The following is a 25,743-nucleotide window of genomic DNA, read 5'->3' as shown; positions in this document are numbered from 1 at the left end:
GGAACTGGGCCTGAACTGCCTGGGTGCGTGGGAGGTAGGAGACGTGGACTGTAGGGTCCAGAGGTGTCACTAATTTCTCCAGAATCCTGTGTGTTGTGGAGGCAGAGACCTTGATGTGTATGCAGTGGGCTAGGAGGTGTCCTGGGATATACTTCCCGCAGAATCCCTCCCCATTTGGGGGAGTTCTTATTTTCTGTAAGAAATCTACAGTAGCTCAGGGTAGGAGTTAGGGAGTAAGAAAAATTGGGCCCAGAAAGACTCTTTTTTTCATCAACTCTGGACATTTCCTGTGTCCTGCAAGGGATAGAAGAGGAAGGGAGAAAGAGCAGAGAGATGGGAGGGAAAGAGAAGGCTTGAGGCATCACGGCCTGTTTGGGGAGGAGGTGGTTAGGCTCTGTTGCAAGGGAAATGTTGGAGGCAAATGGCTTCCTTTGTGGTCTCCACTTCCTATCAGATGGGTGGGCCAGTCCTGGAGCATGTGACTATATAAAATAAGAGTGGATCCAGGCGGTGGTGGCGCACACTTGGGAGGCAGAGGCAGGCAGATCTCTGAGTTCAAGGCCAGTCTGGGCTACAGAGTGAGTTCTAGGACAGGCTCCAAAGCTACACAGAGAAACCCTGTCTCAAAAAAAGAGTGGAAACAGAATAGGAGAACAGGAGCTTGTGCGGTTACATCCAGGGCCTGTGCTGAAGACAGTTCCAGCTTGGCTAGGTTAGCCTCTCCTGTGGAGGGCATGGAGCCAAGAATGACCATGTGGAAGGACAGAAAACTTCAGTAGCACAGCTGACAGAGATGGGGTGGGGCTCAGCCTGCCCACCTTACCCATCTTTGCCTGAGCTTCAGGCTGGTTCCTCTGCCCTAGAACCTCCTCTGCTCCATTCTGGGGACACAACACCAGGTCAGGGTCTCATGGAGTTCCTGGGACATGAGCAGGGAGTCAGTGAGAGGCAGAGTCCCCTCCCACTTCCTGACCTCAGGCACCAAACAGCCCTGCTTTGACAGGGTTCAGTGAGTGTCCCCAAGCACCCCTACCACCTGACCTGCCGTGCTGGCCTCCTTCTCAGCCAGCAAAGCACTGAGGGGGAAGGGGCTGTCCAATCCCATTAGGCAGAAGGCCCCTGAGGGTGGAGGGCTGACGTGAACCCTGCTGTTGATGCTGCTGAGGCAGCCCATGCTCTCCCCACCCCCAGCTTGGGGCTCCTCTGGGAAGGTCAGAAGAGGGTTTTGTCCAGTGGCTGCTAAGCCCTTCCCCCGGGGTGGACCAGGAGCATCTGAGAGACTCAGGTGCCTCCCTAGGCTGTTCCCCTCTCTTATTATCAGGATGTAGATCCCTTCTGTCCTCACCCCCTTGATTTTTTCCTCCCTTTCTCTCAGCTCTTCCACCTCAGCATTACCTACTCTTCCTTGTTCTTATTTTACAGGAACTTTGCCCTTGAAAACCAACTGCTTAATTCCTGCCTGTAATAGCGATGGCTTCCCCACAGGCTAGCCCTTCAGCGCAGAGCCCAGGAGGTCCCAGGTGCCTGTAGCACTTTCCTTCTGCCTGGCAAGCCCTTGGGATAACCCACTGGGGCAGCTATTTGGAACTTCCAGAACACCAATCCCCTACCCTGCCTGCCAGCCACCAGAGAGTGTGATGACATTTGGAGTCTTCATGGAAGAAAAACATTTTTCTCTTGATTCTTCACTAAAGTCATACATGGTGTTGCTACTAATGTAATCCTAGCACTTGGAAGGCTAGATCAGGAGAGCAAAGTTCCAGACTGGTCTGGGCTAGATAGTGATCCCCTCTCAGATACAAAGGGGCTGGAGAGATGGCTCAGTGGTTAAGAGCACTGGTTGCCCTTCCAGACACACATTCAATTCCCAGCACCTACCCCATGGCAACTCAAAGCCATCTGTAGCTGCTCCAGCTCCAGGAGTATCTGATGCCCTCTTCTGGCCTCCTTGGTCACCAGGCACACCCATGGTACACATACATACATGCAAACATTCATACATACAAAACAATAAAGTTAAAATTTAAAAACTACCAAACACAGAAAGTGAGGCAATGCGGCCCAGTTGGTAAAAGTGCTTGCCTAACATGCACAAAGTCCTTGGTTAGATTCCAAGCACAGCCTAAACTGGGTGTGTTGACCTGTTCCTATAATCAAGGCACTCAGGAAGTGGTGGCAAGATGATCAGAGGTCCAAGATCATCCTTGCCTATGTAGAAGTTTGAGGCCGGCCTGAGCTACATGAGACTGTCTTAAATAGAGCAAAATAACATTAATACCAACCAATGACCAACAAAGAGAGAGAGAGAAACAATAATTCACTACCTAAACACAAAACTCTTTGAGAGCACCAGCTTCCAGCCTCAGGGCACCTCCCCACCAGCTGCCAGGGCCTAATGCTGCCTTTGCCAGTGGCTTTCAGTGCTGGTGGTGCCTCTACCTGTTTTTTTTTTTTTGTTTTTTTTTTTTTGGTTTTTCGAGACAGGGTTTCTCTGTGGTTTTGGAGCCTGTCCTGGAACTAGCACTTGTAGACCAGGCTGGTCTCGAACTCACAGAGATCCGCCTGCCCCTGCCTCCCGAGTGCTGGGATTAAAGGCGTGCGCCACCACCGCCCGGCTCCTCTACCTGTTATTTTAAAGAGTGTTACCACAGCTGGGTGTGGTGGTGCATGCCTTTAACCCCAACACTCAGGAGGTAGAGACAAGCAGATCTCTGAGTTCGAGGCCAGCCTGGTCTACAGAGTGAGTTCCAGGACAGCCAAAGATACACAGAGAAACCCTGTCTCAAAAAAAAAAAAAGTGTTACTAGGACTGATAGAGGGCATTCTTATTCTTAAGGGAGTGGGTGCAGCTCAGTTGTAGAATACTTGCCTTAGTATGCAGCGTATGAGGCCCTGGGTCCCCAGCACTACCAAGAATAAAAGAAAAAAGAAAACAAATGGCTACTCTTTGAAACACATATCATTTTGGGGGGAGAGAACTCTTCATTTCCTAGGAGCAACACAGGCTCAGAGAAGTAAAGAACCTACTTGGGGACACACAGCAGAGCCAGGCTGGAGCATGGTGGATTTCATTCTCCATCTCTTAGGTGAGGGGACACAACAGGACAGATGTCCCACCTTCCCATGCACCTCTCCATCCAGCTGGCTGCCACGCCCTCCTCTAACTCTTGGTGCCCAGACTTACTTCGTCAGGCCCACAGTGCGTCTGCTCCCTCAGTGAAGCCCCCACCCCCACATGTGGCCCTGAGAGGGCCTCTTGTCGAGGCTGACACTAAACAGTCCCACAGAAGCCTCCTTTTCTCGTTCCTCTCCAAGAGCCCTCTGAAGCTGGGGTGAAGCGATAGAGGATGCCCCTCCAAGGGCAGGCGTGAGGCCTGCGAACTCCAAGTCAGCAGGACGTGGGAAGAGTCATGCCATTTGGAATTTTTATTTTCCACTCAACGAGAAGAGGAAATTCCAACTATGGAATCTAGAGAATTCTACAGGAACAGAACAAATTCTGGCTGGGCCCTGGGCCCAGAGTCGGTCTGGAGCTGTTGGCGCTACTGTTCAGTGCCAGCTCCATCCTTGGCACCCCGCCCCTCACACAGCATTGCTCCGCTCCCAGAGCCCACAGTGGCAGCTGTGTGATGCTGTGGCTGCAGCTGCTGCCCTGCCCAAGAAGGGATGTGAGCTCTGTTCTGAGCGGTCAGGGATGCCAATCAGGAAAGAATTTTAGAAATCACTCAGTCCATCCCCACTTTACAGATGGCGAGACAAAACCCGAAAGGAGCAGCTTCTAGGATGATAAAGGTGGGGATAGAAACAGGCTTCCTGTGTGCCCAGAGTCCCTCTGAGCATCCAAGTGCTGGTATCTGCAGGGGCTGGCAACCCAAGGGGTATGTGTCTATGTGTGCCAGGATGCATCTGTGGCAAATGAGCCAGGGCTTCTGTATCCTTCTGTGAGTGCTCTTGTGTGAAAGAACAGGGGACTGTACCCAGAGAGGGTTGGGCTAATCCTATCAACTTGGCAACCTTTCCAGGCCGAAGAGGGAGAGAAGGAAGAATGAGAACTTTGCTGGCAATAAAGAGGGTGAGTCAGAGCCCAGGCTGGACATGGACGAGAAGGCTCTGGGGCTAGGCTGGGACGGGGGAGGGGGGGAGCCCAAGATGGAGTGGAGGTATCTGGAAGCTGAGACACTCTCCTAGCCCTCACATGGGACCAGTCCTCTGGCCATCCCAGAGGTAACCCCAGGGGAAGTGGTCACATGATGTGGCACTTCTCAGCTGATTGCTTGAGGTCCCCTAGTGTAGTCTGGGCCTTGTCCTTGAGTGAGCTGAGGTCTAAGCCAGGGAGGCTGGCCAGCTGTCCCAGCACAGAGGCCTTATCTTCTTCTTCCTCCGTGTCCTCTTCAATCATCTTGGCTAGCTCCCGAGGCAGTTCCACGTCTCCTCCTGCCAGCTGGATCTGGCTTTCATCTGTCTCATTCTGCAGGGAAGAGAGATGAGACAAGGGTGGAGGTCTAGGAGGACCTAGCAGGCTTGGTTCTGGGGCCCTGGATTCGTGGAGGCTATATTCCAGTGAGGTCAGCGTCTGTCCCCACACACCTGAGTCAAGCCTTCCGTGGGTAGACACGGAGACTTTGCACTTCCTAACCTTGCAGCTTTTACATGGCCTTAGTCACCTGGGATACTGAAGGACTAGCAGAGAGACTAATCAAAAGGAAAATGTCACTCTGTTATGGTAGGCTGAGTCACGTGTTGACTGTGGCTTACTCCACTGAATGGCACAACGAAACCAGTGATGGGTACCGGTTATTAATACCTAGTCTATGTTGACAGGGACCTAGGTGCTTTTAAATTTTTTTAGATTTATTTTATTATGTTGAAGTGTGTGTGCACATGTGGGGGGTGCTCATGGAGGCCTGAAGAGGGTATCAAACCCCTGGAGCTGGAGTTACAGGCAGTTGTGAACTTCTGATGTGCACGCTGAGAACTAAACTGCAGTCTTCTGCAAGAGCAACAGGTGGCCATAGTCTAGCACCAAGAATGCTTTTTCTTTTTGTGACTAAAAAATATCTAGAAGGCCGGGCGGTGGTGGCGCACGCCTTTAATCCTAGCACTCGGGAGGCAGAGGTAGGCGGATCTCTGTGAGTTCGAGACCAGCCTGGTCTACAGAGCTAGTTCCAGGACAGGCTCCAAAGCCACAGAGAAACCCTGTCTCGAAAAACCAAAATAAATAAATAAATAAATAAATAAATAAATAAAAATAAATAAATAAATAAAAAATATCTAGAAAAATGCCAGCCATGGTGGCATACATTTTTAATCCCAGAAGGCAGAGGCAGGCAGATCTCTGAGTTTGAGGCCAGCTTAGTCTACAGAGCTACAAAGCTACACAAAGAAACCCTGTCTCAAAAACAAAACAAATGATCAAACAAAAAGACCAAAATAAAACTAGGAAAAGCCAGGAGTGGGGATCAATGCTTTTACTCCCAACACTAGGGAGGCAGAGGCCAGTGGATCTCTATGAGTTCAAAGCTAATCTGACCTAGCACCTCAAGTTCCAGGCCAGCCAGTGATACATAATGAGACCTGTCTCAAAACAAGCAAACAAACAAGCAAAAACTAGGGGAAAAATGAGAAGTGGTTACAGCTGTGACCTCAGCACTGAGTGCAAGCGGAAGGGTCAGGAGTTCAAGGTCATCCTCAGCAGGATGGAACCTGTTAGGTCTACTTCAGAAATTAAAATTTTTAAAAAAGGAGACAGATTTTAAACAATTTGCCTAAGATCTTACAACGAGGAAGGGAAGTGGTCAGCTAGATTCAGACCTGTGTCACTCATTCCAGTATCTGTACTCCTTTGGCACCTGCTGAGAGCCACCACACTCCCCTAGGCCTTGGGGGAGGGTCTTCTCCTACATCCCACACTGCTGTACCCAAGTCTTGCCTTTTCTGCTAGACTCCGAATTCCCTCACAGCAGAATAATGTCTCTTCCACGTTTAGTGTAAGCATTTGAACCATGACCCCATTGCTACCCAGATTTTCAATAATACAGATGTTCGGGGCTGGAGAGATGGCTCAGTGGTTAAGAGCATTGCCTGCTCTTCCAAAGGTCCTGAGTTCAATTCCCAGCAACCACATGGTGGCTCACAACCATCTAGAATGAGGTCTGGTGCACTCTTCTGGCCTGCAGACATACAGACAGAATATTGTATACATAATAAATAAATATTAAAAAAAATAATAATACAGATGTTCAATAATGCAAATTTTCTGAACCAGGTTTGCCTGTGAGAGACTTGTGGGAAATCAATGGCAGCCAAGGGCTCAGTAAACACTTGCTGGATGAGTAAATGTGATACAACATATTTGATCTCTGAAGTCAAGGCCAAGGCTATGGCATCCTACTCCTTGGAGTCTAGCACAGCTCTGGACACACAAAAGTGATATTCTTGGAAGTGGCTTGTCCCATGTAGGAGTGGCGCGTTTGTATGCTAATCTAGTGTTGCAGCATCTTGGGAAGAATGGGGCAGGGGCTTCTGAGACAAAGACAGGCTAAGGGGGTACCTTATTCTTTGTAGGTAGACCCCCATATCCGGGAAAGTAGCTTGAGAGCTGGAATAGGTAGAGGCCCAATAGCCAAGGGCTTGAGTTCTCACCCACTGGCTGTATGACCTTACGAGTCCCTTAGTCTCCCTGAGTTGTTTCCTTTTTCACACACGCAGTGAGAACTATCTAGCAGCTTTGTTGAGGGTTCGCTGAGGACAGGAAGGTAAATGCCTGGTGCACAGGAGGCAGAGCCGTGTTCTCTCCTCCTACCAGCTCTTCACACGCATTCAACAGCCCCACAACGGCTCACCCCTTATAAGGTCTTCTTTCTTACTCCTCTGTGCCTTCATGAGCCAGGCTTGACCCAGGTGGGAGAGGAGGGAATGAAGGAAACAAGAACTGACTCCATAAACACAAACCTGTAAGCTTCCAAAGGCCCAGGGTCTGTCTCAGCTCCGAGAGGAGGTGAATGAATGAATGAGTTGAATGAATGAGTGAGTGGATAAGAAAAGGAAAATGTAATCAAGCACCTTGTGGGTCTGCAGGGCTGAGAGCTGAGGGGCCCTGAGGGAAGTCCAGCTCCTAGTGCTCAGAGTCCCAGTAGTACCTCATAATTTAGGCCCTGGATACCTTGGGCAGACGGTATTTGTCTCTGAAGTGACTCCGCAGTGTGGCCCGTTCCGCCTTCCTCTGTGTGAACTGTGCATCTCGCTCCATTCTGCATGGGAAAAGGACACCAGCTGTGAAGTCCCCTCAGAGGTTGAGAGAAGTTTTGGGAAGTCAGCAAAGGAAGGGCTAAGATGGCCTGGAAGACCTGGGAGGAGGCTGCATGGGTTCTCCAGTCCCCAGCTGACCTATGCCCAGTCATCTCAGACTGACTGTCTTAACTTTTGCTACCAGGTTGTCACAGCGTCCTTCCTTGATATTCTCCACTCCTGCCAATGAACAGAGTTGACTGGGTGGGATCCTGACTCTCTCTGTCTCAGATGATCCTAATATACGTCCTTTGCAATGGCTGCCTGGGGTCTGCCGTTCCTTCTCAGCAAGCTGTGTGGAGCAGGCAGTGAAGGCGTGTGTGGGCACTCTGGATGTGGCCCATGGCTCCACCACTGCCACTTGTAGTGTGTCCTTCAGTAAATCACTTAGCTTCCTCTTCTGTAAACTGGGGATGAAACTTTGCAATTCACAAGGCAATCAAGATTAAACAAAATGACAATAGCCAACATTTCATGAAGACCTGCCTTGTGCCAGGTGACGCACTAAAGGGTTAACATGTGTGACGTCATCAGCTCTCACGGATACATAAAGCACGGGTTGTGATTACCACTCCCATCTTCCAGAAGGGAAAAGGAACCACAGAAATGTTAAGGGACTTTCCTAAAGTTACTCGGCTAGTAAGCAAAATGAGGTTCCGGACCAAGCAACCTCACCCCAAAACTCAGACCCTAGCTCACTATCTCTGCTCTGCCCTAGAACTACTGCACACAGTAGGCTCAGTATCTATGAATAGCCCCATCCTGGATCTGTGCCCATGACTCTGTGCCCTGCTGATAAAAAGCACTTTTCTTACAGTCTCAGGCTCAGAGGAGCCCCAGTTGGAAACAGACAGTTAAGACCAGATCGGATTAAGGGATTACCTATTTCATCAGAGATGCACGTGCACTCCTCCCCCCAGGCACTCATCACCCCCCCCAACTCCCCCTGGACCAGAGGATGAAGATGGAACAGGGTCCAGGCTTTGAAGAAACGGGATGGTTGTGAAAGTAGCCGAGTGCCCCTCCCGCCCGCTCACCACGTTTAGGTGATGTAAAGGGAAGCTCTGACCCAGGGGTGGGCAGAGCAGCGTTAGTGTATTTGTGTGTGGGTCACAGGAGCCAAGAAGGAATTCCACTTACTTCTCCTCCACCAGTTGCTTCTGATACTCCTCGTACTCTTCTCGGCTCATGCCCTGTGCTTCGGCTGCAGACTTGTCTCCATCCCCTTTGTCCTCGCCGCCCCCCAGGCTTCCGGTGAGGTTCTTCAGCTGGCCACCCACCATGGACTTCACCATGAACGCCATGGTCTTCTCTGGCCACTGCACCAGGCGCCTGGTTCGCTGGAGCCTACTTCAGCACTAAGTCCCAGGGACAGCTCCGGCAGCGCGCGCTCGCCCCACGCTTTGCTCGCTGCTGCCTCTACCTTCCCAAACCCCTCCTCACGGGAGGGGGGGCGGGGGGGCATGCACGGGGCTGAGAAGCCTGGACCACGTGCCCGCTCCTCACTCCCGCCTTTCCCATGTGCCTTCTTTAGCGCCAGCCAAGCTCTGCTCGGCTACTGCTGACAGCTGATTAGGGCTTGTTTGTGGTGGTGGGGTCGCTGCCCTGGGAGAAGGGGCTGTACTGATGTGTGCCTTGATCCCTGCATCCCCGAGAACCAGGACTTCAGCTTGGAGCACACGGTAGCCTCAACCAACACCCCTAGCCTTGGGTCCTATTCCATCCTCCAATCTGCTGACCCTAGCAGCTACAAGGCTAGGAAGTGGGGAGACCGCAAGAGCTGATCAGGAATTCTAGTTACATGGTTCGGTGAGTCTGCTCTCAGTTCCTCTGTCACGTGTCTGCCCTGCTGTCCCTGGAGCCTCAGGGAGTGGGGAAGGGGAGTGTTGTTTGGGGGTACTGAAAAGATGAGCCAGAAGGAACCCAGGGGACTCTCCTTGTCCTTGGTGAGTTCAGGGGCAGAATTGTGCACAGCTGTCTCCCTTTGTCTAGGCAGCCCAGAGGAAAAGGCTGTGGGGGTATCTGACCCTTGGCCTTCCTGCCCTCTCGAACCCTATTCCTGCCACCCAGAGAAGATGGAAAGCTACCAGGTAAATGAGGGGATCAGCACAGCGCGAGGAACATCACCTTTAATATGATGAACTTGCCAAAAGCTAAGATGTGGGCACTCAGGAAGGATACTGGCCAAATCCTCCATCCTCCCTTTGTCTCCCCGTAAGACATGGCTTTGAGTTGGGTCAAGCATGCATGCTGGAGGGGACAGGCTGTCTCCTTAGAGCCCCCAGGGTCCTAGGGATGGGCAACATGGGCTCTAGAGGAAGGCTTCCTGTGGACAGGTACTCCTGGAGCCTCTTGTCCAGCTCCTGCCTGCTGCCAGAGAGAAAAAGTTACTTGAGTCTTCCTTCTGAAACCAAGACTCCCACTTGCGTCTCAGTACACAGTGTATCATGGCCTCCCATATTCTAGGACCTTCTATGGCTCCCTTGACATGCCACAGACATTCACATTTCACCCTGGCATTTCAAGTCTTTCTGGGTGGCTTAGTGCCAAAGCTGCACTCCTGTGAACACATTTTCTTCTTTCTTTTTTAGAGAAGATCTCACTATGTAGCCCAGGCTCGTCCAGACTTCATCATCCCTCTGCCCCAGCCTTCCAAGTGCTGAGATTAAAGACGTTCATTTCTAATCCAGAACACCCAGGTTCCTTGCCCAGTCTTGTAAATTGGCCCTGCACTTTACTTCAACAATATTCAATTGCTGCATTTTTTTCTTTCCCCTAAAGATGTTTTTTCATGCCTCCACGCTTTTTCTGATGCTATTCCCTCTGCATCAATGTCTTTACCTATTTTGCCAAGCTGGAAAACTCTTAGTCACTTTGATGACCCAAATCAAATATCCTTTCCAGGTCAATTCCCTGATCCCCATAAACCCCCACCCCCACCATGATTCCGTTGCTTTTTCCCGGCTCTCCAAGCTTCCCAGCCATCACAGCACTGCTGGCTGTCAGGTAATTTTCAGATGCTCACGCTAGAGTGAGCTCTGTGGGGCAGGACCAGATGGAACTGGGGCCTGAGCGGGTGTCTGGGCTTGATAAGTGAGGTGTCGCTGGTCTATATTCTGCTCCCAGCCTTCTGGTGAACTGGGTAGCTCCCGTCTGAGCTTTGGGGTCCCCTACTTCAAGTTCACCGGTTGTAGACCAGAACCAAGATATAAATGTTCTATGGGAAGTCCTGCCTGTGGGAAGGCTCACCTGAAGTTCATGTAGCAGAAGAAGCCTACGGTCTGAATGACAAGGAAGAACAGGAAGATGCTGGTCCGAAGACATGCAGAAGTTCCTGGGAGCCAGCCAGACGGGCGGGGAGCCTTGGCTGTCCTTTTCTGAAAGGGGACAGCATGAGGCCTTGCCTCAGCTTCTAACCCAAGAGAGGGGAGGGGGCCTGAATCCATGCCTTGCATGGTCCCTATTTAGCTCCCTCAAGCTTGGGCTATCTGGGGCTATCTGGGGCTGTCATCTAGAACAAGGAAAAAAGACAAGTGTCCAAAACTGCTTCCTTCTCCACTCTTGCATGGTTCCATCTGTGGGAATAGCTCAGAAGAGACAGGCCCTGGAATCATCAACAGACCAAAGGTCTAAGAGATGAGAAAAGGAGAGGCAGATGGGGACATGAGGGCAAGGGAAAGAACAAGGAAAGGACAGAGGCTCAGGGGAAGTCAGTACCACTGTTGAACCTGAGTGGTCCCTGGCAAGGTCTACCCCACTTCTCCTCTGGTCATCTAGGGCATTTGGGTAGTTCTGACTTTGTGGGCCTTCCTCTTGAGGAAAAGAGTGCAAAGACAGCCAGGTGGTGGTGGTGCACTCCTTTAATCTCAGCATTTGGAAGGCAGAGGCAGGTAGATCTCTATGAGTTTGAGACCAGCCTGGTCTGCAGAGCAAGTTCCAGGACTACACAGAGAAATCATGTCTTGAAAAATGAGAGAGAGAGAGAGAGAGAGAGAGAGAGAGAGAGAGAGAGAGAGATTGATTATGAAATTTGTGTTCTTGTGTCCTTTCATGTCCATGTGCAGGCACATATAGATACATAGATGTGCCTGTTGGGGTACTGGACAAATCCTCCAAAGCTGTAGAAGTGTTAGGAAAAGGGTGGCAGAGACCAGACCTCAAGGATGAGCACCTTGTACAATCCACTACTTCTTACCACCAGATCCTGGAGGTCCTTCTGCAGGAGGCTGAGGATCTGGTCCAGTTCAAAAAAGTGATGCTTAGTACCCACAGGCAGATAGAAGACCTGGGCTCCTGAAGCCATTCGGGCAGCTGCTTTCCTGGTGGTGTGGTGGGGGCATGGAAATCAAGAAAGATGATCCATTATCCTTTTTGGTTGTACCCAAATTACCTAATCTCTTCCCATAATCCCCCAAGCCAGCACATGGTAAAGAATAAATATCATTGATAGAGTCTTATCCTTGGGGCCATTTTTTTTCTCTAAAAAAAATACACTCCCTAGAACCTGAGACAATTTTAGCATATACACAGAATTCTCCGAAAGTGTCTGTCTATGGACCAGGCTCCCTGGGCTCTGCTTTTCATCTCTAGCCCAGGGGAATTAGCTCTTCTCAGGCTCTTGCCCTCTGCCACCCCCAGGCATCTAGAAGGAGGGGATACAGCCACAGGATCCATAATGTTCAAGGGATCTTCCCACCCCAGGAGCTCTAAGGGGAGCTCTGCAGGCAAGGGTGAGCCAGAGTGAGAGTCCGGGAGACTGGAGGCAAAATAACCTCACATCATTTCCTCCAAAGGGCCTCATCTTGGCTGGGCTTCCTCCAAGAACCTCCATCAAAATGTATGCCCTCGGGGACTGAGGAGATGGTTCAGTGGGTAGAAGTGCTTGCTTTGCAAGTACAAGGACCTGAGTCCACATTCCCAGCACACAGGTAAAAAAGCCATGTATGGCTACATCCCCATCATGGGGCAGGGCGGGCGGGCAGGAATCTGACAGAGGCAGGATGTCAGAGGAGCCTTGTTTCCCTCTCAGTCACTCTACCCCTTACTCCCCTTACCTCATCTCCTGCAGGGCCTGGAGCAGAGTCCGCTGTCCATAGAGCAGGGTGCTGACCTTAGCAGTGTTCTACAGGAGAGCCAGCTCTTATCTAGTGTCCAGAGTAGAGTGCCCCTCTCCTCAGGGTCCATGTTCCCCAGGGATATTTTACTCTTCTTCATGGCCTTACTAAATAATCACGGTTCTCTCCCTTTTGGGACACACTAAATCTCCCATAGATGTTATCCATCTGAGTTTCTGGGGTTTCTGGGTTTCTGGGGGACCCAAAGGTGTGATGTGTCTCCCAAAAGGGACCTCTAGGCTTTCCACAAATTCTTCTCCCTTTTTAAAAGGATCTCTCTGTGTCTTTCTCCTAGGCTGTGATCCAAAATGAGGGTCAGCACTGGTTAGAATCCAGTAATGGGCCCAAGTCTGGCAAAGTGACCTGGAGACATAGCTGACCCTTTGGAGGGTGAGCAGAATCATGCCAGTGGGGTCTAGAGCATGAAGGCAGGACCAGAAATACCTGGAGTGTGGGCCTTTCCCCTCTGTGTCACTCCAAAAGTCTAGCCTAGATTTCTCTGGACTGAGAACAAAATATTAAAGCCCTGGGCTGGGAGAGCCCAGCAAACCCTGTGTGAGCAGCCAGCTCCCTCTGCCCACTAGCTTGCACTTTGGCTGGGTTTACCTTTCACTCCCCAAGTCAGAGCATGTCCAGGGAATGACACGGGGGTGGGGGTGGGGGACGAGGAGGGAGGAGCCAGAGTGGTAGCAGAGATGAAATGAGGATTCTGGTGCAGCAGAGCATTTAAGCAAGTCTTATGCAAATACACGTGAGGCTATATGCCAATCAGTGCCTAGTCTATTTCTGCCATTTGTCTGTAGACTGGATTCCAAATACCTGGCATCTCTTCTCTGCAGCCCAGGCCTGTGGCTCCAGGACAATTGCTATGTGTTAATGTCCTCTTACATACCGCTCTGTTGCATCCTGTGACCTGCTCTCCTCTCTCTCCAAGTTTTGACAAGGCTAGCTTAGACTGCCACTATTCTTACAAGCTGTGGGTGGAGACTAGGGTGCCCCAGGGTCACTCACCCAGCCTCCCTCAGGCCTGATTTGGACTGTAGGCCCCAGCTGCTGTTTCCACTTCCTCTCAGCCTGGTCCAACTGCCTGGAGAGAGCCTGGAGGGCCTGCAGGATCTGGCTTTGTCTGCCCAGTATATCCTCCAGGTCAAAGAATCTTTCCCCTGGGGATTGGGGCAAAGCCAAACTGGAAAGGTCGCTGGGGTGGGGCAGCAGATCCTGCTTTGGAGTGGCACATGAGGAGGTGTAGATTCTGCTTCTAAGACCCTCCCCTGGAAAATGGGTCTGGGGGTCAGCAAGCAAGGTAAGCAATAGGAAAGTGCTTGCCAGGAAAACCTGATAATGTAAGTTTGATTCCCAGATCCCTAGAACCCATGTAGAGGTGGAAGGAGAAAATAGATTCCACAAAGTTTGTCCTCTGACTGTCACACAAATACTCTTGTACACACACACACACACACATGCGCGCTGGAAAAGAAAATGTGTCTTGGGGGCGGGTCTCATAGGAATAGGTCAGAATACCCAGGTTCTGCCTAGATACGACCTCCTTGGGCCTCCACTTCTCCCCTGGTTAATGGACTTCGGGTTCTAAGGACAGTGACCTGTGGCCTCCAATGTACTACAGCCCCACCTGCCTGCTCCTGGGTCCTTACCTTCTTCCTGGACTTCAGAGCCCAGTGGTCAAATGCTGTCCTTGCTGGTGCCCAGGGCCAGCCTTGCCTGCAGCTCTTCCAATTTCCTAGCCAGGCGGAACTGCTCCTTCACCATGAATGTCTGGGGGGCCACCTGGAAGAGAAAGACAAAAGGTCAAACCCCAAATGCATGAGAATCCTGTGGGGGACAGCCTTCCCTCAGGGCCCCTGGGAGCCCAGTCTCCCTCCCAAACCATAGACTCACTGGGACCAAGGAGGACCACAGCTCAACCACCAGGGCCCCATGGAGCCCAGCAGCCGTATGAGCCCCATATCTACCACAGCTTCACTTCTTTCTCTGCTCACTGTGAGCTCAGGCCTTTGGACATTTTAAGCCTGTAGGTATGGTGCTCATTTAGGCTCATCTCTTTCAGGCATCCTTTTCTCCCCTCTTTGCTGGCCCAGCCCCCTCTTTAGGGTTCCTTCTCTTCCCTCTCCCAACCCCCACCCTGGGCTTTTTTTGGTTTTATTTTGATGTTTTTGAGACAAGATCCTAACTGTGCAGCCCTAACCTAGTACTCACAGAAATCCACCCCCCTTTCTGCCTCCTGAGTGTTGGAATTAAAGGTGAATACCACCTAGGGGTCCTAAAGGACAAACCCTGGCCCCTACACTACCCAACCCAAGGCCTGACTTCAGCAGGGCTCAGAGAGCTAGCTAGCTGGGATGAGAACTAGAATGTCAGGTCTAAGGATGTCCTGTTGTGAGTGGAGGCATCTGAGGAGAGCTGTGTCTCTGAGCTACCTCTCCTAGGCAGAAAGGACTGGCATTACCTCTGGACCTGGTTCCCTCAAACTGAAGGTCAGGAAAGACAGGACATCATGGTCATCTGGAAGAGGGGCAGATGAAAGGAAGATAAGGAACTTTTCACCCAGCAGCCTATCCATCCAGACTCTAGTATTTTTTGGGAAAACGAGAGGCTTGCATGACTCTGGACGACTTTGACCTTTGTCTTATGGGGAAGGTATGAAGGTCAAATAGACAAGCGTGTGGGATGTATGGGTTGAACTACACAGCCAGAGAGAGACAGCCCAACAGCCATGCAGTAGCCCACGAGATACCTAAGGCTGCTGCTACTGCAATCCCGAGCACACAGTGGCTGCTGCCACAGCAAGCTCACAACCATGTCCCTCTTCTCTCCTTAGAAACCTTCTACGGCTCCTCTGTACCCAGGGTCTAAAGACTTAAGTCCTGGCATTCACAGGCTCCAGTACTCTGGTTCAGCCTGCTTTTCAGTTGCAGGACTCTCCATGGCTCTCCACTACAAGACACCCTGCTGTTGCGGTTCCCTACTATAGCTTGTGCTGTCCCCCTCTCACCATCCGCAGCATCCAGGAACGTGACTTTATGGATATTGATACGGGAATATAAAATTCCTCATGTGTTATATCATTTGAGAGGTTTTTTTTTTTTTTTGTGTGTGTGTGTGTGTGTAAGGGTCTCATGAGGCCCAGGTTGACCTCTGAATCTGCTATGTAGCAGAGGGTAACGTTGAACTCCTGACTCCCCCACCTCTCCCTCCCTAGTGATATGATTCACAGGCGTGCACCACCACACCTGGGATCCCGAATGCCACAAGAGTACTCACCAACAGAGCTACAGTCTCAGTCTCCCCTCTGAGACTCTCAAGAACTCTTCAAGGCCAGTGTGACCTCCTGACGGAGAAGTCAGAGTGGGGGTGTAACCAGCCCAGACCACTTGATGAGGAAGTAGTTGACACCATACAAAGGTGTTTTAGAATAAATAAAGTTTTGTCATTATCAAACACAGCCCTCTGCTCTTACCTATCTGGTAGAGTCCTCACCTGCTAAGGTGCTGGTGGCTGCTGAGACCCCAAAGAAGCCTCCAGGGCCCAAGAGCAGGGACTCCACATTGACACAGAGCTCTTCAGGGTTGTTGGGAGTAAGGCCTCCACTCAAGGACACCTGAGAGGGATGGGCAGAGTGAGCTCCTGCCTCTGCCTGGTCCCAGGATAAGGCACTGACCCCTACTCAGCCTCACTGGCTTCAGAGCTGAGGGAAGATAGAAACTACACAGCTTGGGACCAGAATGGCATGAAGATGATATGGATGCTGGTTTCATGTGAGCCGTGTATGTTCATGAAAATGATATGGGTGCCTTGTATGTTTCACCTGAGCCTTGTATGTTCTGGGTGTCTTAAGATTCTTTGTATGATACTCAAGTCCACATGGATCAAAAGCCTCAACATAAATGCAGAGAAGATGGGGAACAAGCTTGAACTCATTGGCACAGGAGACAGATTCCTGAGCAGACCACCAATAGCACAGGCTCTAGGATAGACAATTAGTAAATGGAACCTCATGAAACTGAGAAGCTTCTGTGAGGACAAGGGCGCCATTAATAGAACAAAACAGCAGCCTACAGAATGGGAAAAGCTCTTCACCAACCCCACATCTGACAAAATATATAAATAGCTCAAGAAACTAGACATAAAAAAATAATCCAATCAAAAATGGGGGTACAGATTTAAACAGATAGAATCTCAAATGGCTGAGAAACACTTAAGAAATGTTCAACACATTTAAGCCATCAGGGAAATGCGAATCAAAACAACTCTGAGATTCCATCCTGTCAGAATGGCTAAGATAAAAAACATGAACCACAGCTCATGCTGTCAAGGATGTGAAACAAGGGGAAGACTCCTCCATTGCTGGTGGGATAGCAAACTTGTTCAGCGACTTTGGAAATCAATACAGCAATTTCTCAGGAAATTGGAAATCAATCTACCTCAAGACCCAGCTATACCACTCCTGGGCATATACCCAAAGGATGCTCAATCACACCACAAGGACATTTGCTCAACTATGTTCATAGCAGCTTATTCATAATAACCAGAAACTGGAAACAACCTAGATGCCCCTCAGCCAGAGAATGGATAAAGAAAATGTGGTACATTAATACAATGGAGTACTACTCAGCTGTAAAAAGCAATGACATCATGAAATTTTCAGGCAAATGGATAGAACTAGAAAAAAATCACCCTGAGTGAGGTAACCCAGACCCAGAAAGCCAAATATGGTATGTACTCACTCATAAGTGAATATGATCTGTAAAGTAGAGGAGAACTATGCTTCAGTCCACAGACCCAGAGAAGCTAAGTAACAAAGAGAGCTCAAGGGGTGAGTGTATAAATCTCCCTGGGAAGGGGAAATAGAATAGACATCGAGGGTGGAGGGAGGCAGGGGTGGAAAGGAACAGGAGGGATCAGGTTGAGGGGAGCATGGAGGGAAAGAGTACTTGGAGAGATAACTGGGATTGGAGGGCATCTTGGGGATGAGCTAAAAACCTATTGCAATGGAAACTCCCAAGAATCGATGAAGGTGACCCTAGTGAAGACTCCTAGCAATGGGGAACACAGAGCCTAAACTAGCCATCTTCTGTAACCAGGCAAGACCTCCAGTGGAGGAATGGGACACCAGTCCAGCCACAAAACCTTTGACCTACAATTTGTCCTGCCTGCAAGATGTGCTGGGGTAAAGGTGGCACAGAAACTGTGGGAGTGTCCAACTAATGACTGGTCCAGCTTGAGACCCATGCCAGGAGAGGGAGCCACCCCGATACTGCCTGGAGGGCCAGGACCCAGAGGCTGGACAGCCCAGAGACCTAGGATAGAACCAAACAAGACTGAAGGGAAAAACAGTCAATGAAATGATTCCTAATATTATACTGCTATACTCATAGGCTGGTGCCTAGCCCAATTGCCATCAGAGAGGCTTCATCCAGCAACTGATGGAAACAGATGCAGAGACCCACAGCCAAACATTAGATGGACCTTGGAGAATCCTGTAGAAGAGGGGAAGGAAGGATTGTAGGAGCCAGGGGGTCAAGGACACCACAAGAAAACCCACAAAATCAACTAACCTGGACTCAGAGGTTGCTCACAGAGACTGAACTGACAATCAGAGAGCTTGTGCGGGGCTTGCCGAGGTGTGTGTATGCACAGTTGTATAGTTTGGTCTTCTTATGGGACTCTTATTTTTAATATTTATTTATTTATTATTTATACAGTTAGCCAGAAGAGGGTACCAGACCTCATTACAGATGGTTATGGGCCACCATGTGGTTGCTGGGAATTGAACTCAAGACCTTTGGAAGAGCAGGCAATGCTCTTAACCGCTGACCCATCTCTCCAGCTCCATTCTTATGGGACTCTTAACAGTGGGAGTGGGGGCTGTCTCTGACTCTTTTTTTTAATTGATTTTTTTGAGTTCTATATTTTCTCTGCTCTCCTTCTGCCTCTCCCCTCCCCTTCAACCTTCTCCCAAGGTCCCCATGCTCCCAATTTACTCAGAAAATCTTGTCTTTTTCTTCTTCTCTGTCTCTGACTCTTTTGCCAGTTTTGGCACTCTTTACTTCTTACTGGGTTGCCTCATCCAGTCTTTAATATGAGGTGTAGTGCTTAGTCTTACTGCAGCTTGGTATGCCATTTTTGGTTGGTAGATATCCGTAGGAGGCCTGCCCTTTTCTGAATAGAAAAAGAGGAAGAGGGGACTGGAAAGATGGCTCAGAGGTTAAGAGTACTGGCTGCTCTTCTAGAGGAAACTGGAAAAATTGAAATTTATGCCCTGGCAATACTGAAGCATGCATGGGCAGCCCGTATATGGTGGTTCTGTTGAACTTGTCCATACTGGGTGTCATGGTCTAAGTTGATGAGGATGACTGACCAGGTCTCTTCCTCAAGAGGGCACCAGATCTCATTACAGATGGTTGTGAGCCACCATGTAGTTGCTGGGAAGTGAACTCAGGACCTCTGGAAGAGCAGGCAGTGCTTCTAACCACTGAGTCATTTCTCCAGCCCAGACTCTTCTAGAGGTCCTGAATTCAATTCCCAGCAGCCGTATGGTGGGTCACAACCATCTATAATAAGATCTGATGCCCTCTTCTGGCCTGCAGGCATACATGTAGACAGACCACTGTATCACCATAATAAATAAATCTTTTTTGTTTGTTTTTCAAGACAGGGTTTCTCTGTGTATCTCTGGCTGTCCTAGAACTCACAGAGATTCACCTGCTTCTGCCTCCCTGACTGCTAAGATTAAAGGCGTTTGGCACCATTGCCTGGCTCAAATAAATAAATCTTAAAAAAAAAATAAAGAAAGAAACAAAGAGGAATGGATGGGGGAGGGGGAGGAGGGGAGAGGAAGGAGGGAAAACAGCGGTCCAATGTAGAAAAAGAAAAAAGACAAAAGAAACAAAATGCCCCCACCAAAAAAATGTAGTATCATTTTTAAAAAAACCCTTTGTGTGAGTGGAAGAGCACCTGTGAGTACTGGTCTGAGTGTACCAGAGCCATGTATGTAAGCATAGCTGTGAAGACACGCGTGTGAGTGACATGGGTCACAGGCATGAAGCTGTTGGAACGCTAGGCACCCCACTGGAGGCTCCCACAGAAACAGCAGGGGTGACTCACTTGCAGCCTCTGCCTCCAGTAGGTGATCCGAGCTCGGAAGGGATATGGCCAGTTCCTGAAGTTCCGCTGACAGGAGCCCAGCTCGCGGACAGTTCCATCCCTACAGACACTTGGAATGCAGCCAGCCCCTACAGACCCACAGACTGGCCTGGCCAATGGGGGACATCCCAGGAGCAACTCTGTTCAAGCCTGAATTAATTATCACTGTCCCCATTAGGTGACTTGGCCTGGAATAAGTTCCTGTTGTCTAGCTTGAGGCTCCCTTGCAATAGTTTGCTTCCTTGGCCAGAGAAGAAGGAAGAAAGAAAACGCTGCGTGGCAATGTTGGCTGGAACCTGAGAGTTCCCAGGAGCCAGGGGCATCTGCAAAGGGACAGAGGCCCAGGCTAACTGTGAGATTTCCAATTTCTATCCCCCAGCTCACCTCTCAAGCCCACTGCCCCTCCCCCATTCTACTTTCCTTAAGCTTCAAGGCCTGTCCCTTTCTTTTCTTTGTGGGGGTGGGGGAAGGGGTCCGAGACAAGATTTCTCTATAGCTTTGGAGCCTGTCCTGGAACTAGCTCTTTTTTTTTTTAATATTTCTTATTGTTTATTTACTTTATATTATGTGCACTGCTGTGAAGGTGTCAGATCCCCTGGAACTGGATCTTCAGACAGTTGTGAGCTGCCATGTGGGTGCTGGGAACTGAACCCAGGTCCTCTGGAAGAGCAATCAGTGCTCTTAACCACTGAGCCATCTCTCTAGCCCTGAAACTAACCTCAAACTCACAGAGATCCATTTACCTCTGCCTCCTGAGTGCTGGGATTAAAGGTGTTCGCCACCACAGCTCTGCGGCTCAGACTGTTTGGAGGCAGACAGGAGACCTGTCCTAAAGGCCAAGGAAAATATGGCTAGTTTACCTTTCCCTCAGAAAGGCTCAGCAGGCCCAGGGAATTAGGAGCAGAGAGTTGGGCCGGAGTTTCTCTGGTTCATGGGTGCACACTCTGGGACCTATGCTATCACAATCAGCCGAGTGTTGGGTAGTAGAGAGCAGGGAGAAGCCAGATTCAAGGCAGCAACTGCCTGGCTGTATAACCTTGGGCAAGTTCGCTCCCCTTCCCAGGGCCCAGTCCTGTTGTCTTTCAAATGAGGATAATAATTGCAACTACCTCATAACAGTGTTATGAGTATTCACAAGACAATGTCAAATGTCTGGGCACTGCGCCTGGTATACAGTAAGCCCAAATCCATAAATGTCAGCAATTATCCTAATTGTGATGGGCTAAGGATGTTTGCGGAGACACACTGACAAACCAGTCCAGCCACTTAGGGCAGCCAGCTGGAGAAGGACGGGAGGCCACCTCAGCTGGGAGTTAAGACAGCAGTGCAGCTAGTGCCTAGATCTTCCCTGGCCACTGCTGGGAAACCATTCAGGGCAATGAGCCTTTCTGGGCCTACGTGTCCTCACCTACCAAGCCATTCTTTTTTTTATTTTTATTTTTGGTTTTTCGAGACAGGGTTTCTCTGTGGCTTTGGAGCCTGTCCTGGAACTAGCTCTGTAGACCAGGCTGGTCTCGAACTCATAGAGATCCACCTGCCTCTGCCTCCCGAGTGCTGGGATTAAAGGCGTGTGCCACCATCGCCCGGCCCCAAGCCATTCTTAATAAGGACATCTGGAGTGAGAACCTCATGGTAGTTTGGGTCTTGATCGCTTTACCTGGGGCTGGTAAGCTAATGACTGGAGAAAGATGGAGCGGTCAGCCAGAAGAGCAAGCACACTGTCGCACTGGCTCCTGACGTGCAGCTCAGACCAGTGGGAAAGGGTCCCAGGGCTCATAATGAGAGGTCAGCTAAGGTGGCAGGTCTAGGAGGGGTGGGCTCTTTAGGTGAGGAAGTACAGGTGATTGCTAAGTCCAGGGACGGGGGAGGTCAGTTCCCTCAGACCCTTACCCAAGTTGCTCCTGGAGGCCATGCCCATCACTGGCCAGCACTCGAATGGCAGGGCTGTTCTGCATGGGAGGTGACAATCAGCCTGAGCCTCAGGCACAGTCAGGAGATTGAGGGTCAGAGTTAAAACAGGCGGGAGAATGGGCAGGAGATGACTACCCACCTGGATATTGTTGGCAGAGGAATCAAAGAAGATTTTGATGCCATCCCATGAGACCAGCCCCTCTGGGACAGAGCCGACTTGACCCTTGTCCCAGATGTACCACATGGCCTGCAAGTTCCAGGCCCATGGGTCAGAAACTCTGAAGGATACTGGTACCTGGGATTTAACACCCACCTCCCCAACAGATATGAGTAAGGATCACTCACCATACCCAGGGCTCCCCAGCGCCCCGGTCCAGTCACCCTCATCTGCATCTCCACTTCCCAGTCAGGGAAGGAGACAGAGATCTTGCTCCACACAGCACCACTACGGTTCTTCATAGACGGAGCCAGCCGCACTTCCTCTAGGCCTGGTATGGCATCTGTGGAGCAGGGCAGTTGGGGACCACAAGACCCTCTTCTCCCACCTGTCTCATTGGTGAAAGTTGAGCCCTGGGTATCGAAAGACCTTGTCATTTGATATGGGGCTGGCTGGTGAGATGCAAGAGTCCATTGGGGAAATTGGACCGGCATCCAGCTGGTAAGTGTTACCCAGAAAAGGCAGCAAGAGCCAGTCCTTTCCTGTGTTCCACTTCAGCCTCACTGAAAGTCTATGCCATCGATTTTTATACGATTTCATTTTATGGGGCTGGGGATGGAGCCCAGTTGGTAGAGTTCTTGCCTAGTAAACACAAAGCTCTGAGTTCCATCCCCAGTGTCCCCCTAAAATTGAGTGTGGTAACACACACCTGTAATCCCAGACACAACTGAAACTAGAGGGAGGGGGGAGTCAGAGGAGCCACTCTAGCTGGCTCTCCACCCTCTGGTCTGCCAGCCTGGAACCTGGTACAAGGCCCAGACCCTGGCAAGACTTTCGGGAGTTTGCTAATCCAGCCTGTTTGCTCTGCAAAGGTCAGTGGCGGGTGGGGAAGCACAGAAGTTTCAGAGTTCCCTGGAAGCCACCACTTCTTGAAATGAGCTGTTGTTTGTTTTTATAAAATAGCCCAGGCTGGCCTAGAACTCTCTGGATAGAGATGACTCCAAACTCCTGATCCTCCTGCCTCCATCTCCACAGAGTGCTGGGCTTCGGAGGAGGAGGAGGATCAAAGTTTCTGCCATCTTGGAGCTTCTTAGGAATCAGACCATTGTTCTACCTGGTTTTGTGTGGGACTCAGATTCCAACCCAGGGCCTTGAACATGCAAACAAGCACTCTGAGCTGAGCTGGCCCAGCACTGAGCAGCACTGCTTGCCCAATGCTTTTCTTCTCATACTTTAAAACATTAATGTGGCCAGGTGGTGGTGGCACACGCCTTTAATTCCAGTCCTTGGGAGGCAGAGGCAGGTGGATCTCAATGAGTTTGAGGCCAGCCTGGTCTACAGAGCAAGTTCCAGGGCAGCCAAGACTGCTACACAGAAGAAACCCTGTCTCAAAAAGAAAAGTGTGTGTGTGTGTGTGTGTGTGTGTGTGTGTGTGTGTGTGTGTGTGTGTGTAAGCACACATGCAGGCACATACATAGAGGTCAGAGGACAACTTTCAATAGTCTTCCAATAGCTGTTGTCTCCTTCCACTGTGGGGTTCTGGAAATCAAATGCAGGCTGTTAGGGTTTTACTAGCTAAGCCATCTCAATTCTTTTTATAACAAAGATAGGGTCTTGCCAAGCAGTCCTGGCTAGCCTCAAGCTCTTGATTCTCCTGCCTCAGCCTCCTGAGTGCTGAGATTACAGGACTATACCACCACACCCAGCCCTAGGAGATTTGCAGGAGGTAAGGCTTATCTGACTAAGCTTACATACTCATCTTTATGGGGAGTGTCTGGGACTTCACCCCAGGCTGAGAACCTGACTCAGTTCTGGGTATCCAGGCTGGCACAGGGGAGCGTTGGGTGGGGCTCTGATAAAGGAGAGATGAATGAATCAACTATAATCATATCGCCTGGTGATCTTGGAGGATGTCCCTCTACCCCCCACATGCTCTGTGACACCTTAGACGTGGCAAGGCTCTGAGCAGAGAGCACTGGCTCTGCCACTGTCCCTAAGGCAGCACCATGGCTGTGAAGGAGCCCATTCTCTGTTTACCCCCTGGGCTTCGGAGGAGGAGGAGGATCAAAGTTTCTGCCATCTTGGAGCTTCTTAGGAATCAGACCATTGTTCAGAACTAGTATCTCATATAGAAATACATAGCCAACCTTCCTTTTCTTTTTGCTTTGTGAGCTAGGAGGATCTGAACAAAATTCATGGCTGGGCAAAACTCACAGTATATTTTGAAAATGAGTCATGTTCTTGGGCTCAGTTCATGACCTACTCTGACCCTTAATTTAAAATCCTGTATATTGTATAGTTTTCAGGACATCATCACAGACCCTTTATGAACAAGATCAGACAAATTGTAGGTCTGGGTTTGGAAGACCCTGAGCACAGACCTGTGAGTTAAGATCCTCTCCTGTCTGCTTCCACCTCTACTCCACAGGAAAGGGTCTGGTGTTCGCTGTAACAAAATAGCTGGACACATAGGGCCTCCCTTCCAGCAGACCTCTAGCTCAGGATGAGGACAGCAGAGTATAATGATGTTTTATTTATGTTTTAATAAATAAAGCTTGCCTGAAAATCAGAGGGCAAAGCTAAACCCTAGAAGGTAGGCAGTGGTGGTACACACCTGTAATCCCAGGATTTGGGAGACAGAGGTGGATGGATCTCTGTGAGTTCAAGGCCATTCTGGGCTACGTAAGATTTGTGCAGAAACAGATCCAGGTGGTGGGGCCTACCACCTTTAATTTTAGTAGCAGGGAGTCATGTGCCTTTAATCCCAGCACAAGAGGGGATGTAAGACGGGAGGAGACAGAGGCTCAGAGCTCAATCTGCGGTCGCCCAGCCTTGGCAGAGGTAAGACTTCTCTAGTGGCTTGGCTCTTCTGCTTTTCTGATCTTCAGGAAAGCTTTACTTATTAAAACACAAATAAAATATCACTATAGCAGAAAAGAGACTTTTCCCTGTTCAAGGCGCCTTGTTATTGTGCGTCAGGCATATTAGGTGTGTGCGTGAGTGTATGTGTGCACACCTGTGTGTTCACAGTCAGAAGGCAGAGGGAGAGGAGGCTGCAAGTAGGGGTCCTGGGGCAGAGGAGTGGCACAGGAGAAACTAAAGCTGGGAGGTGATGTGAGATTGTGGTGCTCTCTGGCCACAACCCCATCCCTCTCCCCGAGTCTTGCATCCCTTCACCCTCCTCTTTAGCTGCGATCCTCTGTTGTCCTGCAAGCCCAATAGCTTCTTCTGCCAGTGCCTCCATGTCCTACACACACACACACACACACACACACATACACACACACAAACACACACACATACACACACACACATACACACACATACATACACACACACATACACACACACACACAAACACACACACACACACACGCACATACACACACACAAACACACACACACACATACACACACACAAACACACACACACATGCACACAAACACACACACACACAAACACACACACATACACACACACACATACATACACACACACACACACACACACAATCCCATGAACAAAGAAAGCATGTCTTGAAAGACAAAGCAGCTGGGTATGGCAGAGCAGGAGACTGGTCGGAGAGGGGTCTTGGGCCAGGCACTGTCGCCCCCGTGTTACCCCTTTCGCTATACAGCACCTTTCACCCCCGCTGTCCATCTGGCTAGAGGCCCTCTGGCACTCTGAGGGACCCTGGGCATGGCCAGTCCCCTTTTGTTCCTCACCTCCGTGGTGGCTCCAGAAGGGTATTCCAGTCCCCGGAACTGCCAGCCTTGGTCCCTTGAAGCTGAGCTTGTACTCAAACCTGCGTTGAGGAGGGAAGCTCCTTTCAGCACTGTACAGAGCCAGCAGTGGGAAAAGAAGGCAGAGGGAAGGTGATGGACCTCCGGTCCCCAGCATTGCAAAGGAGCTGATTTCTGGGCACCAGGATTATCCTGGCTATGAGATAATGATGGGATCCAGGATGCACCGTCAGGCAGGGAGATAACCCGGAACCTTCCAGGATCTTGGTTTTTGACTCTGTGCACCTCACCCCCCAAAACACACATCCTGTTTCTCTTGCAGGTCTGATCTTAGGCCCCACCCTCCCTCACCTCCACCCTGCAGCCTTG

General features: G+C 50.2%; 2 protein-coding genes across 2 annotated transcripts; both read right to left on the bottom strand.

Annotated features, from left to right (window-relative positions):
* Window positions 1–3,411: 3,411 nt before the first annotated feature.
* Window positions 3,412–8,593, bottom strand: Cplx3 (complexin 3). The gene is made up of 3 exons (XM_075965752.1): window positions 8,428–8,593; window positions 7,163–7,250; window positions 3,412–4,468 (listed from the first exon to the last, which is right to left on the bottom strand). Exons 1-3 carry the CDS (start codon window positions 8,589–8,591, stop codon window positions 4,244–4,246), a joined length of 477 nt encoding a protein of 158 aa, XP_075821867.1. The 5' UTR covers window positions 8,592–8,593; the 3' UTR covers window positions 3,412–4,243.
* A 931-nt stretch (window positions 8,594–9,524) lies between these two features.
* Window positions 9,525–25,650, bottom strand: Lman1l (lectin, mannose binding 1 like). Its single transcript, XM_075965750.1, is given in 13 exon segments — window positions 9,525–9,657; window positions 10,537–10,664; window positions 11,483–11,606; window positions 12,342–12,409; window positions 13,413–13,564; window positions 14,054–14,186; window positions 14,866–14,921; window positions 15,897–16,017; window positions 19,524–19,623; window positions 21,453–21,511; window positions 21,613–21,720; window positions 21,819–21,973; window positions 25,357–25,650. Coding segments are annotated over 13 exon segments (1,512 nt in total). The 5' UTR covers window positions 25,532–25,650.
* Between the last annotated feature and the right edge of the window lie 93 nt (window positions 25,651–25,743).

Source organism: Microtus pennsylvanicus, chromosome 3 (genome assembly GCF_037038515.1).
Source record: "Microtus pennsylvanicus isolate mMicPen1 chromosome 3, mMicPen1.hap1, whole genome shotgun sequence".
Classification (NCBI taxonomy): Eukaryota; Metazoa; Chordata; class Mammalia; order Rodentia; family Cricetidae; genus Microtus; species Microtus pennsylvanicus.
Note: the sequence above shows the minus strand (reverse complement) of the source record. Positions and strands in the feature narration are given on the sequence as shown.